The sequence below is a fragment of the Crocodylus porosus genome, unplaced genomic scaffold (genome assembly GCF_001723895.1).
Source record: "Crocodylus porosus isolate Cpor-Errol unplaced genomic scaffold, CroPor_comp1, whole genome shotgun sequence".
NCBI classification, from domain to species: Eukaryota; Metazoa; Chordata; order Crocodylia; family Crocodylidae; genus Crocodylus; species Crocodylus porosus.
In genome coordinates, this window is record NW_017728922.1 from 1,003,161 (window position 1) to 1,021,202 (window position 18,042).

General features: G+C 61.5%; 1 protein-coding gene and 1 long non-coding RNA gene across 2 annotated transcripts in view; one reads left to right on the top strand and one right to left on the bottom strand.

Annotated features, from left to right (window-relative positions):
- The first annotated feature begins 416 nt into the window (after positions 1 to 416).
- Positions 417 to 18,042, top strand: part of TGM2 (transglutaminase 2) — a 20,713-nt gene continuing 3,087 nt past the window's right edge. The window contains exons 1-10 of the mRNA XM_019539506.1: positions 417 to 556; positions 4,694 to 4,873; positions 9,284 to 9,526; positions 10,138 to 10,256; positions 11,769 to 11,897; positions 12,176 to 12,353; positions 13,540 to 13,675; positions 13,764 to 13,867; positions 13,997 to 14,236; positions 14,462 to 14,734. Of these exons, the coding sequence (XP_019395051.1) occupies positions 547 to 556; positions 4,694 to 4,873; positions 9,284 to 9,526; positions 10,138 to 10,256; positions 11,769 to 11,897; positions 12,176 to 12,353; positions 13,540 to 13,675; positions 13,764 to 13,867; positions 13,997 to 14,236; positions 14,462 to 14,734 (1,612 nt within the window). The 5' untranslated portion in view covers positions 417 to 546. The remainder of the gene's footprint in view (positions 557 to 4,693; positions 4,874 to 9,283; positions 9,527 to 10,137; positions 10,257 to 11,768; positions 11,898 to 12,175; positions 12,354 to 13,539; positions 13,676 to 13,763; positions 13,868 to 13,996; positions 14,237 to 14,461; positions 14,735 to 18,042) is intronic.
- LOC109313105 overlaps positions 13,098 to 18,042 on the bottom strand; it is an 8,987-nt gene continuing 4,042 nt past the window's right edge. The window contains exon 3 of the long non-coding RNA XR_002101966.1: positions 13,098 to 13,109. This is a non-coding gene — a long non-coding RNA (uncharacterized LOC109313105). The remainder of the gene's footprint in view (positions 13,110 to 18,042) is intronic.

The following is an 18,042-nucleotide window of genomic DNA, read 5'->3' on the forward strand; positions in this document are numbered from 1 at the left end:
GTGTGTGGGGCTTTTTTTCCCCTGCAGAAGCTCCCAGGGATTATTTATGGGAGGGGGACGGAGGTTCCAGCACCAGGTTTCTTTTCCAAGCATCCCTTGTCGACACCCAACAGCTGAGGGGGAAACCCAGCCACCTCTGGAGCAGTGGGGAAAAGCCTGCCCTCCTCTCCCGGAGCCCGGTGCGGGGCCAGCGAGAGACTGCTTATCTGTACAGAAGTGTCCGTGCACCAGTTCCTCCCAACGCCCCTTAGTCATACGGTTTCTTCCCCTGTGTGTGGGGAGAGGACCTATTACAAACACTGCTCTAAGTTCAAAAACAACAAAAAAAGTGGACTTAATTTTTTCCTGGAAGCAGCCTCGTTCTCCCCCCCGCCCCCCATGCCTTAAGTTTGCCTGATATCCACCCAGCCGAGGGGTGTGGGCTGTGCCTGCCTTTATAAAGGGCTAGCTAGGGGGGAGGGAGCTGATCTATTAGCTCCTTTACTCAGCTACAGTCACAGCCAGAGGAGACCAAGCAGAGTTGACAGGATTCCTGCCCGGGACACCATGGCTGAAGGTAAAGCCGAAGGGGGGGGTACACTGCTGCTTTCCTTGCCAACTGCTTCATAAAGCTTTCCTAGAGGGAAAAAAGTTTTGCCTGGCTCGGGGTTGCTCTGCAAGCATGCATGTAGAGTGGCGTGCCTGGCTACTAGCTTCCCTACGTGCGGCTGTGTGTGCCATGCAGTCCACTTGAAAAGTTAAAGGGAGCATTGCAGCGCGTTCAGCAAACCCGCCCCAGAGCAGCGAGCCGGCTCCTTTCCCTCCGCTGCATTTGTTTCTGTTTCTGGAACTTCATGCGACGGTCAGGTTATTAAAACTGAATTGCAAAGTCTTGATGCTAGTGCAGAGTGCTAGGAAATGAGAAAGATGAAAATTGGAGATTGCGAGGACCGGGAGACAACTATATTTAAGTTAATGCTTTACTAGACTTCAAGGGCAATAACCTTCTCTTGTCGTAATAACATGGCGCTGCGAAGAGTGACATGGTAAAATAACATCGCAAAGTGCAAGCTGCCTTTCGATGGCATGTCAGATGCAACCACCATAAAAGTATTTGCTTAAAGTTTTGCTCTATTTTAAGACGGTTATCTGAAGACGCCATAAAAAAATAAACCTTCCCGGCTTCTGGAAATCCCCCTGGGACATAGAGGGCTTCTCCAAGCTATTTTTCCCAGGAAAAGGGAGATTTTTCTTTTCTAGGTCTTGAGAAATGAGGTTGCTTGTGTCCGAGCGAGCTGGGCATAACCCGCAGGGTGCGGAAACCAGCAGTGTGACCCATGCTATCGGGCTCAGTAAAATCCTCCGGTGCCTCGGGGCATCGCACAGCTGTGCGCGCTCAGCAGCCGTGTCAAACTGGTGAAGAATGGTGCAAAAACACAGATTGGGTCAGTTCAGCCCCCCGTGACCTCAGCAGCAACAGCAGGGCTATTAAATGTATTCTGGAGACGAAATAAGAGGAAAGGGAGGCAAAAGAGAAGGGTTGGTGCGGCATCTTAAAGAAAGCGGGTTCACTTGCTGCCATGCTCCCCCAGAAGCAGCTAGAGCAGGGGAGCTGTGGCACGCGGGGGCGGACACGAGAGCCTTTGAAAGCCACGGCGGGGTGCCGCACAACATTACCACTGTCAGGTGTGCAGCACCACATGTGACTCACACGAGAAACCCAGATTTCAAGCAGAGATCCACAGCATCGCAAACATCCTGCCCAGTCGCGTCTCTCCGAGTCCTCTGCAACAGAAGAATTGCTTTAGCATTTTTCTGCCAATCAAAAAACAAGGGAAAGCTCAGAACTGGTGTTTTCGGAGGGGGCTTTGAGTCTGTAAAGGCTGAGGATCCCTGAGCTGGAGGGCTGTATTGCCAGCAGAGCAGTCCTCCAGCTCCTCTCACCCCTCGTGCCGCAGGGCAGCTGGAGGACATGGGTAGGGAGGCCTGGGGATGCTCGGGTGCCCGGCTTGGAAGATCGGGGGGAAGATTATCTGCTGATGCAAGGAGGCGTCACTCCAGGAAGGTGGATGCGGCTGAGCTCACTGCTACCTACGGGGAGCGTTGCCCCGTGAGATGCCTGCAAGGGTCCCTCTGTGCGGTCCTAGGATGAGGAAGGAACGGGGCACCGAGGGGCTAAATGTCCCCCATCGTGGTAGCATCCAAGCATCTCCTCTGCATTTAAGAAAAGAAGTAATCATCACTAACAAGATCTCCCACCTCTCCTCCCAAACGTGGGGCCGAGCTGGCTTCGGGCACAGTCAATCCGTGCCTCTGAAGTGCGAGTCTGAGCTCGGGTGCATGGGGAAAGTTAAGCTGAAACACGGTTTCAGCCACGGCCACCTTTATCCCTTGTGGGACCACGTTCAGGAGCCGAAGTCCAGCTCGCCAAGGCACACAGCAAACAGTGGGGAAAAGAGGGAGCAGCACAGCTTCCCCAGATCTCTCCCACGACAGCGACGGCAGGCGCTGGTGATAACTTCGGTGGGTAAAAGCCTGGCAGACACAAGTGCAGTTGCTGAACCAGTGTCCGCACGAGGTGAAGGCTGTTTCAAACACGGGGCAGCCTGATGATGAGCGCTTCCAAAGCACTGCTCCCTGCACGCGGCAGAGGGACCGACGGAGAACGGCGGACGTGTCGCCCGAGGCATGTTGTTCTCGTTACAGTCATCGAGCTGTGACCGGCCCGGGGTCCTGGGCCCCAGAGAGGCCGGCAGGAGTCAACTCCAGCAGAGTTTCCAGTTTGTATTGCTTCAGAGATGGCCACGGCCAAGGGCGGGGGGAAAACCCCAAGGGGAACAGAGTTTGCAGATCTCCTCGCTCACAAACACCTTATCTGCTTTGTCTCAAACTTCTTGGCCATGCAGCCAGGCAGGAGATCACACGACAGCTCTGCTGTGAGGGAACTGGATGTCTCCTTGCAGAGCATGATGCTTTGGCCACGGTCCCGTGGCTTGGCTGGCCAAGGGATTGCTTTGCTTTGCCCTGAGCTGTGGATCCTTTGAGCTCTCCCAGCTGTGGAGAAATGCTGGGTTTTCTCCTCTGTAGCCCATTGCGCCACCAGGTGAAAGCCAGGGACGCCTCTTTTGCTTCCTTCCTCGAGGGCAGGGAGCAGGGATGACTTTGTGGTGGGGGGTTTGGCATCCACGGGACAGGCCGGAGGGGGTGAGAAGCATCACCAGTCCCTATAGCAGCTCTCAAAGGGGCTCCCCCGTGCCGCCGGACAGCCCTGGACACCCTGCCCCAGGCGCCCTGCGGCCGAGAGAGGAAGCAACCGAGCGGCAGGAGCCGAGGAGCCCAGCGAGGTGGCTGTCACTGTAAATCCCGCCCTGTAGTCCATGCTCCATCAGCCTGGCGCTGAGCGAGCGATGTGTTCCCCTACATTAATACTTTCCCCTATTCTGGGAACTAATCTGTCTGACTGTGGTGCATTCAAGGGTCATCGGCCCTGAACAATGATGAATGAGAGCGTAGTGCCGGGGGCACCGTGCTAGAACAATAGGGACAGGGATCTGCAATTACCTGGCTCGCCGAGCGCTCGCACGGCGCAGGCCCCGCTTCCATCAGTGTCAGACAGGAGCCGGCTGGCTCCGGGCCTGCATCCCACGTCCCTTCATCAGCACGTCCAGGGAACGGCCGGCCTGCACGTAAGCCCTCCTGCCTGGTAGAGGAGTGGGGAAAGTCCTAGCAAACAACTGGGGATTTCAAAGGCACTGGGAGAAGGGAGAGGAAGACTTTCCTGCTGGACCTGGGGAGCAAAACCTTTCCAAAGGCAGGCAGGCAGGCTCCCTTGCAGCATAGCTCCCCCATGCTTGAGCCCTGACCGACTCACGCCGCTGCGTCCTGAGAGCAGGGCTGTGGTGCAAGGACCTGGCACAGAAAGCGCAGTCCTGAGCCCAGCTCTGCCCTGCAGGCTCAGGTCCAGCGTTTTACCTCTCGCTGCCTCTGCGCGGGCCTGGTCCAAGAGCCTTTGCCCGACACACGCTGGATAAAGCTGGTACCCGAGGAGACCCCAAGTGACAGCTGTACTGGATGATACCACCCCTCAGGGGAAGGGGAGGCAGGGAGCTGCGCTTGCATTAGGAGGATGCTGTCAAGCTCGTTCCCTTAATGAAGACCCAAGAGAGGGGTTGGAGCAGAGCCACTTCTCTCTCCCGGACAAGCAGGCCATTTAAATTACAAAGATAAAGTCACCAGTAATTAGTGCCAGTGAGAACATGGGAGCTGGGGGCTGACAACGGGCAGCTGTGAGCTACGTTCCTGAGAGCTGAGACAAGAGACCCCGCGGAGACAAAGCACCCGAGGGAAGGAGCCCCTGTGCACGCTCGCTCACCGGGGAGAGAAAACCCAGGGGCTCAGACAGGTTTCACCGCTGCCACTGGCACCCTCAAATGCAGGGGCACGTGCACTGCGTGCACGTGGTGTGTGCATTGCATGTGCATGTGGCATGTGAATTGCACGTGCGTCGCATGTGCGCACAGAGGGCGGTGAATGAGTGTGTGTGCACAGTGAGATCCAGCCCAGGTAAGGCTGTCACGCCACAGGGAAGGATCCCCAGTGAGAGAACCCCCCTCCCTCTTGCTACCAAGGGCCCCGGGGTTTGGGGTCTGGTCCCTGGGCTCGGGAGGGGGCCAGATTTTCCAGAGTGCAATGGAAGGTGCTCTTGGTTTTGCAGATCTGGTGCTGGAAACATGCGACCTGCAGCAGGAGAGCAACGGGGCGATGCACAGGACGGAGGAGATGGGTAGCCAGCGGCTCGTGGTGAGGAGGGGCCAGCCCTTCACCATCATGCTGCACTTCGCGGGGCGGGGGTATGAGGACGGCGTGGACACACTTGCCCTCAACGTGCAAACAGGTAAGCCTGGAGTTGCTTGCTGTGGCAGTGAGCCATTCCCCCCATGCTGTGGGCAGAGACTGGAGGTACAGATAGGCCTCAAAGCAGCAGCCCTCACATTTCTGTTCGGGAAGCCAAACAGCTGCTTCACCCACCACACCTGCTGGTTTTTACAAGCCACAGAGTCAATCCACAGCCTGGGGCCAAAACTACTTTCCCTTTGGCCTGCGTTGGCGCGAAGCCGTGGAAGACCCTGCCTGGGTCGGATTCTGTCACGTCCCCAATTAAAGGCCCGCAGCAGCCGATCCCAAGGTCACAGCTGCTTTTCTCGGGGTCCTGGGGAGGAGAAGCATGGAGGCAGAGACTCTCCCTCATCACAACCCTTGGAAAATAAGCAAAGGGAGGAAAGGGGAGGTCAAGGAGGAGAGAAAAACAAGCCCGAGGTGTTTATCTGCTCGAGTTTCCCGCTAGCTGCCCCCTGCCAGCAACGTGCGCTCGTTGTCCAGCCATTCGGAGACAAGTCGGGCCGATGGGGCGGGCAGGCTCCCCAGCTGCCTGGTGCTTGCCTTGAAATGCTTGCTCGGGGGCTGTGAAACCTGCCCGGGCTTCGGGCGTCCCAAAACTCCCACCCGTCACCTCTGCGGCCAAGTTACCATAATTAGAAAAACCCGCGCGTGCTGCCACTGCCACCGATAATAACAGCAGCCCGTCAGCCAGGAGACCCCCGAAGCCGGAGAGGTCTCACCCGGCAGCCAGCCAGGGCCTCTGCCAGAAGCCATCCCCGTGGCGCGGCGCGGCGCGGCGCAGGGGATGCACAGCACGACGGTGATGGCAATCACGGCGAGGGGAGGAAGCCGAGTCCCTCACTGCAAAGATAAGGCGAAGCTGGAGTGACCTCTGCGGAAAGGAGCTGCTCCCAGACTTCATAAATCCAAAGCACCTTTTGCTTACGTATCTCAGGCGCGTAACAAAGGCCAGCGAATCGAGCCTTGTGTCGCTGCCGTGCCGGAGGGCTGGAAGGGAGGGACCGCGAGCTGCCCACGGGCGCAGCCTGAGTCCGTAGCAGGGCCAGCAATAGCGACCGAGGCTCCCAAGTCCTGGCTGCATGCTTGGCCACAAGGCCCTGGGTCCAGGCTTCCTGGTTTCACTCCCGCCAGCCGAGTTAAATCCATGCAGCTTGTGGCTGGTGAGTCTCGTAACGGGGTGTGAAGCAGTTATACCTGCCTTAGCTTTGCCCAGGTAGGACTTGGGAGCCCCAGTCCCTATTCCTGACTGCCACAGACTCACGCTGTGCCCCAGGGCAGCTCACCTCACCTCCCTTTCAGGCCACGGCTCTGCTATCTGCAAAGCAGCTACGGCACGCTACAGTCGTGCTCCTCGGGATGGTAGGTAGATGCACCCATGCACGCCTGCACACCGTGGAGACGGGTACGGCGCATGCAGGGAGCCCACAGCAGCGGCTGGCCACGCCGCACCCGACGGCATTTCCAAGGCTGCAGCAGGCCACGTGGACTTGCAGCATCTAGACAAGCGTTACGGTTTCACCCCCTGCTTGGAGATCCCAGATATTTTGGACGCTGCCCCTTCCTTTCTTTGTAAGCTGGGCCGTTCTGGACCCGAGATCAAGGGGAGAGACGTGCTCGGACCTTGACTGGTGTGTTATCTCGACCCATCAGAAACCTGCTTTCTGCCAAGGAGAAGCAAGGAAAGGGCAGGGAACAATACAAGGAAGCTCGCAACCAGGTCAACATCCTCCTTCGACCTGGAAGCATCTCGGCTGCGTGGACCAGATACAGTCACGCCGCGCTGACCTCCCCAGAGAGGGCCCGGCAGGGAGCTCTTGGGACTTAGTCATGAGCTGTGGGGCCGATGACAAAGCCCTCGGCAGCCTTCCTGTCCCCAGCCCAGCTCCTGCCACCTTCAAAGGGAGAGTGATCTTCCCACAGACGGGCAGTTCCTGAGGACAGTGGGAGGCAGCCCCCGCCCTCCCGCACCGGTTCTGCAGATAGCACTGCCGCATTCGCAAGATGGTCCTTTGAAAGCTTGTGCAGAGGGCGCCTGCTCGTCATTCCCGGTGCACACAGGCCAAAAGCCATTACCGAGCGCCAGATGTTCAGCCCATCGCCCAGCTGTCCGTGCCCTGTCCAGCCCACACGACCTGCCTCGCTCGCGGCCGGGGCAGAGATGGCTGAAGAAGTCGAGACCAGGGGACAGTCGGGGCGCTGCGCTAGCCCTCGCCTAGGAAGGGTGCACGCCTGAAGCATCGCCCTCGTGTTTTACTGCCGCCAGGCACTTGGAGCACCCGCAGACCGCCTGCCACGGGCGCAAGCCGCACGGCCCGCAGCCCGGCCGTTCCCAGCTCCCACCTCGGAAACCTCCGATCCATCCCCTCCCGCCCCGCAGCCCCGTCTGCCAAGATCTCGGGCACCGCACGCGGTGCAACGCCACGCTCGCTGCCCGAGCCCCCTGCCCCGCCGCAGCCCCTGGCCCATCTCCGTCTGCTTCGACCCCCGAGCGCTGCTTCTCCTGAGCGGGCCCAGAACAGCGCAGCAGACGTAAGGCCCCAGGGAAGTGCCGCTGTCCCTGGGCCAGCACCCTGGGCTGAGGACACGGTGGAGGGAAGTGCCAGGAGCCATCTGAAGCCGGCACAGAGAGCACCCAGGCTGCCCGCCCCCAGGCAGGGCTTGCGCAGACCTTGGCTCACCCGGCCAGCCGAAACAGCCCTGCCCCGCGGAGAAGGGGCTTGACTGAAGTGTAAACACGCAGGGGGTATTTTTAAGGCAGAGCTGTTTGCACGGTGCCAGCCGGTGCATCCTGCGGAAAGGCCCCAGAGCCGCCCTGCCCGGCGGTCACGCTGGACAAGAAGCCTTTGGGAGGGAGGGGCGGGAGGACACGCTGTCCCCGCCGGGTGGGGGCCCCGGAGGAGAGATGAGTAATTACCCGGGCTGCGGCTCCACCTCCGCACTCGGGGCTCGGCGCTGCTCCCAAACAAGCGAGGCCGGGGGAGCAGCTGTGTCACTGGGTGTATTTTTGGCCTGGATGCTCTCACCGCCTCCAGGGCTGGAGCCTGGGCACAGCCCCAGGGTAACACAGAGCTCCCAGTGTGGGAGGAGGCTCGCCCAGCTCTGCCCCAGCGTGCGGCTGCCAGGCACAGGGCAGAGCCAGAGCTGGGAGGAGGCTGCACAGGGCGGCTCTGTCCCGGGCCCGGGGGAGCCGCATGTGGGATCCGGCATGCTTGCATCCCAGCACCTGGCCACTGCGGGCAGGGATGGGAGTGAAAGGAGGGCTCTGTCCTGCACAGCCGCTACTGGCATCGCTGCCAGCCCCTGGGGCCAGGCCTGCCGGGCCAAGCTCTGATGCAGGGGGCACCTCGCCGCCCCGACCCTGCTCCGAGCGAGAGGCGTCAAGGGCCCATCCAGCCCTGCTCTCCTTCTGCTTCTGGTTGCAAAAGGTCTGGCGTGAGGCTCTGGTGCAGCTGAGCTTGCAAAGGGGACTGGGCCCTCCTGTTTCATGGTGCCCTGACCAGACGTTGGGCTGCTTCCCGCTCTCCCGCCCCGCGGGCACCAGCTGGCATTAGGCTATTGCATTGCCCTCTGGCCCCTAGCTGGGGTTCAGCTGTCTGGGTCCCCAGACAGGCGCTGGCGCCCAAGGAGGAGGACTGGGCAATTCTCAGACTCTTTGCTGGACTCTCCAGTGTCCCATAAATTTGGGTGGAAAAACAAAGGCAAGCTGCCAACAAAATGATCCCCGGCCCCATTCTTGGGCCTGAAGGTGCCCCAGCCCCAGTTGCCCAGCTCCCCGGGGACGCGCGAGAACACGCCAGCAGTGCCCGCGGGGAGGAGGACGTGCCAGCCCCAGCAGCGGCAGCCCTGGGGCACCGCTCACACGTGTTTTGCATCACGTCAGTGGCTCATTAGGGACCCGTTGTGCTCTCCCAACCCATCGGTCCTTTACTGGCGGCTCCTTGCTGGGAGCCAACCGCTGTGCAGGAGCAGGGGAACAGCTGCAGCCCCCCCCCATGGGCTCTGGGTCTAGCCCAGCACGTTCAAGGTTAACCCCTATTTCTCCCCCCCCGAAGGGCCTTGGCCCCAGGACCCCATAGCTGCTTACGCCGTGATGCACGGACAGGACCCCCCGGCGGCAGGAGAGGGGTGCAGCGGTGCAGGCCGCCCTCTCCTCGACTGCAGAGAGGCCAAGGGGCCGGGGCAGCAGAGCAGCCGGTCAGTGGGAGTGCCGGGCTGACCAGGAGACCCCAGTACAGCTGCCCCTTCCCCTCCAGAGCGAACACCATGCAAACGGGGACGGGTTTAGCAGGGCCCCGGTGCACCCCAGGGCTGGTGTCGGGACAGGGATGCCAGAGCGCCACGTGCCCCGGGGCTGGGGGCGAGAGGCAGGGGCACGTGGCGCTAACAGGTCCATTGCCTTTGCTAGGACCGTGCCCCACGGAGACCGGGGGAACCCGGAGCCACTTCTCCGTCTCCAGCTGCCTGCAGGCGTCGGCGTGGAGCGCGGCGGTGGAGCAGCAGGACGGCACGGCTCTCTCCTTGTCCCTCTGCTCTCCGCCCGACGCTCGCATCGGCCTCTACACCCTGACCATGGAGGCCTCCACCGGCTACCAAGGCACCAGCTTCCGGCTGGGCGAGTTCATCCTGCTTTTCAACCCGTGGTGTCCAGGTGAGGCTTTCGGTGATCTTCGAGGCAGTCTCGGGGGGGAGATGGGTCTGATCTGGGTCTCACCCAGCTTCTCGCCGAGGCCAGCTCCCACCAGGACACTGGTGCCCTGACATAAGTGCAGACCGAGGCGAGCGTCGGCTTGCAGCACAGACAGTCCAAAGAGCCTCGGCCCACAGCCCCTTTGCCCCCACCTTCCAGCCCCTGCTCCCAGGCCCTACACTGCCCTGAAGGAGGAAGCAACACTGAACTTTCTCTGGCCAGGGCCAGGCTTGCAACCAGACAGGGGGCTTGCCGTGTCTTTGTCCGTCTCCCCCATGGGTACGCCGAGTGCTCCTGCCACCTCCCAGTGAGCTCCAGCACCCCCGCACGACATGGCCAACTTCCCAGGCCCAGTCTGTAGAGATATGGGCAGTGGGCAGCTTCCCCTGCCTGCTGCCCGATGCACGCCAGAGCTTGCGGCAGTGGCTCGCCAACACATTTGCAGGGAACAATAGCTTTTTGGGCGATGCCAGAAGCGAGCTGGTGCTTTTGTATTGCTCCAAACCATTCGAAGGCTGTTGAATAACCTCACCGGCCAGCCCACCAAGGTCCCTGTGCTCTTCCCCCCGCAGAGGACACCGTCTATCTGGAGGATGAAGACCAGCGCACCGAGTACGTGCTGACGCAGCAGGGCCTCATCTTTCAGGGCTCAAACGACTTCATTGTCTCCACACCCTGGAACTTCGGGCAGGTGAGTCCCCGGCTCCGAGCCCCTGCGTGGGTTATGGCACCCGGGGCCCAGTCTGCACCCTTGCCCGCTCCCAGGGCTCCTTCCGGCCCATCGCGGCTGGGCAGCAGCATGCAGGGATCACGCATGATATACACACAATTTTAAATGAGAGTCCGGCCCTGCAAAGAGCAGTGCTAGATAACCCCACGCCTCCTCCCCGCTCGGTGTCCAGCACGACCGCCTGCATCCTCCGATAACGGCCAGCGAGGCTGCAGAGGAAGCCTCGCTCGGCCGTCCTGCAGAGGCAGACAAATTACACCCTCGTTATGGACAGGGAAAATGCTGACTGCAGGACCCGGGAGAAGCGCGGAGGGGACGCGGGCCCATAAATCATTACGCAGAGGCCGGCGGGGTCGGGGCGGGCAGGGCTAATTGCAGCAGAAACACGCTGTCCGGAAACATGGCGAGGCCCTCGCTCGATAGCCGGCCGCGTGGGCTGATACGGGCTGAGCCTGAGGCCCTGCGTACGCGGGCGGGAGCGCGGCGCGCCCGCGTGGACGAAACCTTGTCCCCAGCAGGGTCCGGCTCCCAGTCCTACATCCCAGCAGCCCGCGGTTTCCTCTGGGGACGGTGCCGAGAGGGCAGGTCCCGGCGCGGCGGGTGGGAGCTGCGGTGTGTCGGCACCTCTGCCCACCCTTCCCCAAGCCGGGGCTCAGTGCGGGATGGTCCCGCTCGCCCCCATCCCAGGCTCCAGGCTGCCCTCCTTGCCCAGAGGTGCCTGGGGGGGCCTGGGGCTCGTCCCCAGCGCCGGGGGAGACAAGCCGCTTGGTTCCCAAGGGGTTTGCACCCTGCTCGGGACGATTCCCCCATGCCTCTGAGCTCCCTGCACAGCGGGAAACCCAGCTCCACGGGCAGGCGGCCCCGCTCTTCAGTGGGGCACGCTGAGGCTTGAAGCCCGGGCGTGCATCAGCTCCTTATCTGCACAGCACACACAGGCAGGCTCCCTGCCTCCCCCCGCCCCCTCGTGCACGCTCCAGGCCTGCAGATAAAGCCCCCCCGAAATGCCAGGATGGCACCATTGCAAAGCCACTGCCTCAGGGGCACTTCCTGCTGGCTCCCTGTGCCCCAGGTCAACAAGCAGGGACTGGCCCAGGCGTTTGACTATACCCCGCTCCTGGACTCAGGAGCTGGGGGTCTGTCCCCGTTTGATGAAGGGGGAAAGCCGAGGGCCGGCGAATGCCCAAGAAGCACTAGTGCCAGCTGCCCCTCGCTGGTGCCGGGGTCTGGCTCCCACATGCCTGGGCCAGCGCAGGCGCAGGTGCAGGTGCCCGCCATGGGCGTGCTGGCGGGAGGATCGATGTTCCCTCTGGGACAGTACGAGGGAAGAGAGGCAGGGGGGCAGCGTCCCGCTCCGCTGTCTCGTGCCCCCAGGACACAGCTCATTCAGCCCCGGTGGGTTCCCCACGCTGCACCCGCTCTGCTGGCTTAACAGCTCTGCCCCCTCTTCTCCCACCCTCCCCCCGTCGGTGCCAGTTCGAGGACAACATGGTGGAAACGTGCCTCCTGCTGCTGGACACGAACCCCAAGTTCTTCCGGGACCAGAACCGGGACTGCTCCCGCCGCAACTGCCCAGTCTACATCGGCAGGGTCGTCAGCGCCATGGTGAGTCCTGGAGCATCCCAAGAGCCCCTGACCCATTGCTTCTGTCCTTCCCAGATCGCCTGTGTGCAGCCTTTTACTCTGTTTGTCTACCTGACTGCATGGCCAGGGCCCAGGTATACCCTGGACGCCACTCCCAGGGTGCATGCGGCACACAGGGCCAGCCACGATAACCGCCCTCCCGCCCCATCAACTACCTCCTTAGCGAGCTGGTGCTCCGTGGACATGTGCGCCCAGCCCGCACGCGCTCCTCACCGGGGACCTTCCTGGCTGTGCTGCAGGTGAACTGCAACGACGACCGGGGGGTGCTGGCAGGGCGCTGGGACAACAAGTACAGTGACGGGGTGAGCCCCATGTCCTGGATAGGCAGCGTGGACATCCTGCGGAGATGGAGCAAGTTCGGCTGCCAGCCCGTCAGATACGGCCAGTGCTGGGTCTTCGCTGCGGTGGCTTGTACAGGTGAGGCGCTGCAGGCTGGCCCCGTTGCCCTCTTCTTCGCCAGGCTGGGGAGTTCAGACTCCCCGCCGGTTGTGACTCTGAGCCAGCTCACGTTGGTGCAAGACAGGAGTGATTTTAATTAAATCAGCATGAGAGTCAAACTGGCACAAGGAGATGAGACCCCAGCCCTTGGACAGGCACCCGCGAGGGTCTGGGGGGCAGAGGGGGGCTTCCAGTGATTGCCCCCCACTCTGTGCTGATTCCAGCAGCTCGATTTTGGCCAGACCCAAATGTCAGGCCCCCCAAGCAGGACAAAAGGCATTGGGTTTGTCATTCAGCTTCCCCCAGCCCATAGATCGCCCCACGCTGGAGAGAGGAGCGGCATTCGCTGTGCCCACCAAAACTTGCCCTTACACATTAAAACCATGAACCTGATCCAGGGAGATGACATGTGCGTGGCTGCAAGACAGACCTCCGTGGCCTCCCCCCATGGAGCACCCAGGTCTCATCTCAGACTGACATAAAGTAAAGCAGCTCCACCCTGGGCCGGGCATTCATGCTGGTGCATGTGAGAACAGGGTCAGGCCCTCCCTGAACTGGTCCTTGATGCACGTGCACACGTGCATGCACACACATGCACTGGTGCAGTTTTTGCCCATAAGGGGGAAAAAAATCAGCACTTGGCCTCATGCATCCTCTTGGGGATTTATAACCCGATTCTTTCAGAGGAGGACGAGGAAGGCTGGAGCTTTCTGCTCTCGGAGGCTGCCCGTGACGCTCCCGCGCTGCCGGGGGACCTGCTTGCTGCGAGCAGCAGCTCAGAGATCCCAGGCGCGGGTCTGCGTCCTGCTGGCTCTCGCCCTCCCTTGAAAGCGCCTTTCCAGTCTCTTCTATCTCGGCATCTCCGGGCTGCGCAGTCCCAGTCCCATGTGGCCCCCTTCCCCGCCGGAGCTGCCTCTCAGGGCACGGTGCACCTAGGAGCCAACCTACTGCCCCAGGGACGGGAAAGAGCGTGGTCCCGTATCAGTGACCGAGGCAGGGATGATGCCAGGGTGGGGCGTGCCCCCCGCACACACAGGTGTTTCGAGGGTCCTCGGCTGTCCATGCGGCAGCCCAGGGGAGGGCTGGGTTGCACCCCGTGCCCTCCGGGCCCGCAGGCTTGGCAGGTGCCGTGCCTTACCTCTGCCCGCTCTTGCTTCCTCCCCAGTGCTGAGGTGCCTGGGGATTCCCACGCGCGTGGTGACCAACTACAACTCTGCCCACGACACCAACAAGAACCTGGTCATCGACCGCTACCTGGACGAGAGAGGCAGCCTGCAGCAAGGATCCAAGGACATGATATGGTGGGCAGGCAGGGCACCGTGGGGAGGCTCCCCCCCGGCAAACGGCCCAGCCCGCCCACTCTCCCCTTCCCCTTTCCTTTCCTCCCAGGAATTTCCACTGCTGGGTGGAGTCGTGGATGGCCCGTCCTGACCTCTCCGCTGGCTACGACGGATGGCAGGCGCTGGACCCCACTCCGCAGGAGAAGAGCGAAGGTCGGGGGGAAAGGGATGCCCATGTCTGACCCGCGACCCCGCTTCTTGCACACGCAAGGGCCTGCCACACCCCGCTCGCACGGACTGCGCAGGCCACACGCGCGGTGATAACCCAGCCCTCTTCCACAGGGGTTTACTGCTGCGGCCCCTCGCCCGTCAGAGCCATCAAGGAAGGCGACTTGGCCCTGAAGTACGACATCCCGTTCGTCTTTGCGGAGGTCAACGCGGACCTGGTCTACTGGATCCTGCAGAGCGACGGCTCCCGGAAGAAGACCGTCCACCCCTCCATCGTGGGGAAGAGCATCAGCACCAAGGGCGTGGGCCGAGACAGCAGGGAGGACATCACCCACCACTACAAGTACCCCGAGGGTACGGCCTGCCGACGCGGGGAGGGCTGGGGCAGGAGCAGCCCCGGGAAAGGCAGAGCTGTGCCGGAGGGCGAACGAGGGAGGCCGGGGAAGGACGCACGGGGCTGGTCCGCCCGCAGACCTCGCGCAGAGGCTGGCTGTGGGGCAAAGGGCAAAGACGTGACCCCGCGGGTCCCTGCCAGCCCCACGGCTCTGGTAATAACCGCGGTCTTTCGGGGTCATGCAGGCTCCGACAAGGAACGGGAAGTGTTCGCCAAAGCCAAACGCCAGAGGAGGCCGGTGCCGCAGGAGGAGACAGGCGTGACCATGAGGATCAAGGTGCCCCAGGGCGCCAACAACGGCTGCGACTTCGACGTCGTTGCTGCCATCCACAACGACACCGATGCCGAGCGGCTGTGCCGCCTCATGTTCTGCGCCCGCGTCGCCAGCTACAACGGGAACGTGGGCCCCGAGTGCGGCATGAAGGATCTGCTCAACGTCACGCTGCCGCCCCGTGGAGGTAAGGGACCGTCCCCGGGGGCGAGGGTCCGGCTTCACGGGCGCCCGCCTGGCGCGGCCCAGCAGGGCAAAGGCCCTCTCCGCTCCCTGGAGCATCTGGGGCCCAGCCGGGCCGGCGCAACGGCTGGCGAGAGCCGAGGTTTGGGGCCTCCGTAGCTGCAAAGGGCTGCCAAACTCCCCACCTCTGCACGGCTCCGACAGCCGCGTCTGAGGCAGCAGGAAGGAGCCGGAGGCTTTTCTGTGCATCAGGCAGTGACGTGGCACTGTGCAGCCTGTGCCGCAGAGGTATTGCTAATGCCCCTGGGTTTTGAAGGCAGCACATGGCGTGGTGCGCATGGTCCGGTGGCTCATCACCCTGAATCTGGGAACTGGATATGGTTTCATTCCTCTCCATACTGTTTCTAAATCCCTGCGTGCACTACCTGCCTGTTGGGACCTTTGGTGCATGGGCACTGTGGCCAGAGCTATGCTCAGCCCCACGTCCACGCAGAGCTGTCCGGACGGCTTTCCCCTCTCCCCGGCACGCGCGCGCTCCCCGACCTGCCCGGCAGTGCGAGCCTGTCAGCACACCCCGAGGGCCAAACCTGCCTGGCAGGGTGGGAGGAGCGACAGCTGCTGCATCCAGGGAAGACGAGACCCTCATAGCCAGATCTCAGCACACTGGCACCCTGGTGCCCAAAGGGTCCCAGGCCAGCTGCCACATGCATGTGGAAGCCTTTGTGAGGACGGCCATTTGGCTGTGCAAATGAAGCCTGTGTGCACAAACACACAGCCCTGTGCAAATCCTGCATGCACATGTGAAGTTTGCCTTTGCTTGTGCAAGCCTGGAGATGAGTGCTGGCAACCGGGGCCAGCACGGCATTGCCTGGCTTGCCTAGACTTACACAAACCTCATCCATGTTAGTGAAAGCCCAACACCAGGATGGTGCTAGCGCCGATTCCCCCGTGAACCGAGCCGGGGCCAGTTTCTGGCTCTTTGTTGGCTCATGCAACTGCCTTGCTTGTGCCCGGAGGTTTTCTTTTGTGTGACTCGGACATGCGGCCACCCCGAGGCGACCCAGTGTAGCCAGCTCGGGCTGACCCAGCTGGACAGGTGGTCTCGCTGTATAAGCCCCTGCTCTCGTGCTGAGTGCCCGCCCGTCCTGCAAGCGTGCGCCCCGACTCCGAAGGGTTAGTGTTTGAGAAGCCGCGTCCCTCTCCACTGGTTAAGGCCCCGCCAGTATTTTTCCACTTGTTTATTGACTGTCGGGGGTTTGCTTAAGGGCTGATGAAAGGATAAAGAGCATTATCAGCTGGGGGGCAGGAAACAGAGTCCGAGATGAGGAAAAGCAGCTGCTTGAGCTCTCTTGTCTTGGAGCCAAGGCACGGAGCTTAGCACCACGGCCTCGTGCTCCCTCTCTGTCTTGGTTTCTGTCTCACCAAGCTCACTCCCCTCCCTCCCAAAAGCTGCCGGTATCTCCCCGTTTTGTTCTCTCCCCAGTGGAAACTCAGACATGGGCAACCTCTTTATTGGCCTGGCCAGGGAAGAGGTTTTCCCCAAGCCATGCACACATGGGGGAGGCCGGATCAGTGCATCTGGGGCTTGCCCTCCTCATGCCTTGACTGCAGCTGCGCCACAGGCCGGGGCTGCAGCAAAGCAAAGGGGCCGTGTCTCTGCCACAGTCGTGCTACAGGTTTGGGTCCTGACATGACCCACCCCCACCCGGTGCCAGGGCACAGCTGTCCACCCTTCTCCGCAGCCCCTTTGGGCCACAGGAGACCGGCTGCCCTGACCCGTGGCCCGCGGTGACTCGCGGCTCCTGCACGGCAAGCGAGGACAGGAGCGGGTTAACCGGGTACCGAAAAAACCCACCTCCATGCCTGTACTTTTGCTGTTGAAAGGGCACAGCTGCCCTGTCCTTGGGATGACGCTGCCGGCAGCCCGCATCTGGACCGTGCGGCCCTGGCCCCGGCTCACTTTCCTTCCCCGACCCTCTCCTCGAGAGGTCACTGGAAAGAGATTTTGTCTTTTTAAATTGGCTGGTTTGTATCATTTTTGTACACACACTTCAGGGCTTTAAATGCGCTGGATACCAGAGTGGCAGACCTAGCCAGGCAGCTAATCTGTCCTCCCGTCTCCTGCGGAGGCCAAGACCAGCTGCAATAACAGAGGCGCGCGGAGGAGTCGGGCTAGAAGGGGCCTTCAGAGGTCACTGAGCCCAGCCAGAGGCAGGATCATCGCTGTCCAGACCAGCCTCTGCAAACCCTTGGCTGAGCTCCTGCCACAGCCGCAGGGCATGCCGCCCTCGCCGGGCACGGGGGAGACAGCGATGGCCGATGCCCGGTGCCACCAGGGTTGTTGCAGCTCCCTCTTCTCCTTCGGGGATAGAAGCAGAGCGGGGATCCGGCCCCCGCCTCACCGCAGGTTTTACACCAAGGGTAGAGCATGGACCAAGGCCCGGGGACGTTTGCACTCTGTTCTTGAGCCCTTCCCAGCCTCGCTAAAGAATAATGCCTTTAAAGTCAGGTATACAGGTTGCAGCCGTATTGGTCTAGAGGCAAAAGAAATCAGAACTGGTACTAGAGGTGATATTTTTTATTAGACCAACTAGATTTTTGGAAAAAACTGTCTTTAATTGCCAGCTTTCGGGCACAAACACCCTTCTTCAGGCATAGGGGAAAAGATTGTAAAAGTTCTGGGTAGAAATGAAAGCTCGTGTTGCAAAGGAGAGTTCAAGGCGTGGTAAAATCACACAGGCGACATCTTTCCTTCGTGCGCTGAAGCAGCCCGCTCAGCCGTTCCCACTGCAGGTGCCAGCTCAAGGGCAGGGCAGCAAGGCACCTTATAGACTAACGGAGACAGAGACGCACAAGCTCGCCCAAGAAGAGCACTGTTGCTCCCCAAAGCTTCTGCATCCCTGCCTTCGCCCCACTCCCAGGGGGCCGTCTCTGCGTGCCTCCTCCCAGTCTGCATCACCCGCTTCCCCGGCGTCTCTCCCCGCCGCGCCACGGTTGATCCGGCTCTCATTACACAGGTCACAGTTCGAGCGCCTTCGCGCTCGGTGTCTGCGGCCGGGAACAGCGGTGTTTCTCATGCACATTTAATATTGCTGGTAGAAGAGGAACGGAGCCATCGGCAGAGAGACGGAGTTTCATTTCTAGGTTTCAGGATAGCAGCGGTGCATGAAATGATCACAGGGCTGGGCTCAGCTAGGGGCGGTTCCCCAGGCCCCGGGGACACTTGGCTTTGGAGACTCAGGAAGTGTTGACAGGACAAAAGGACCTTTCCTAGCACAGACGGGGCCTTGCTTCCAGATGCTGCCCCCCCCC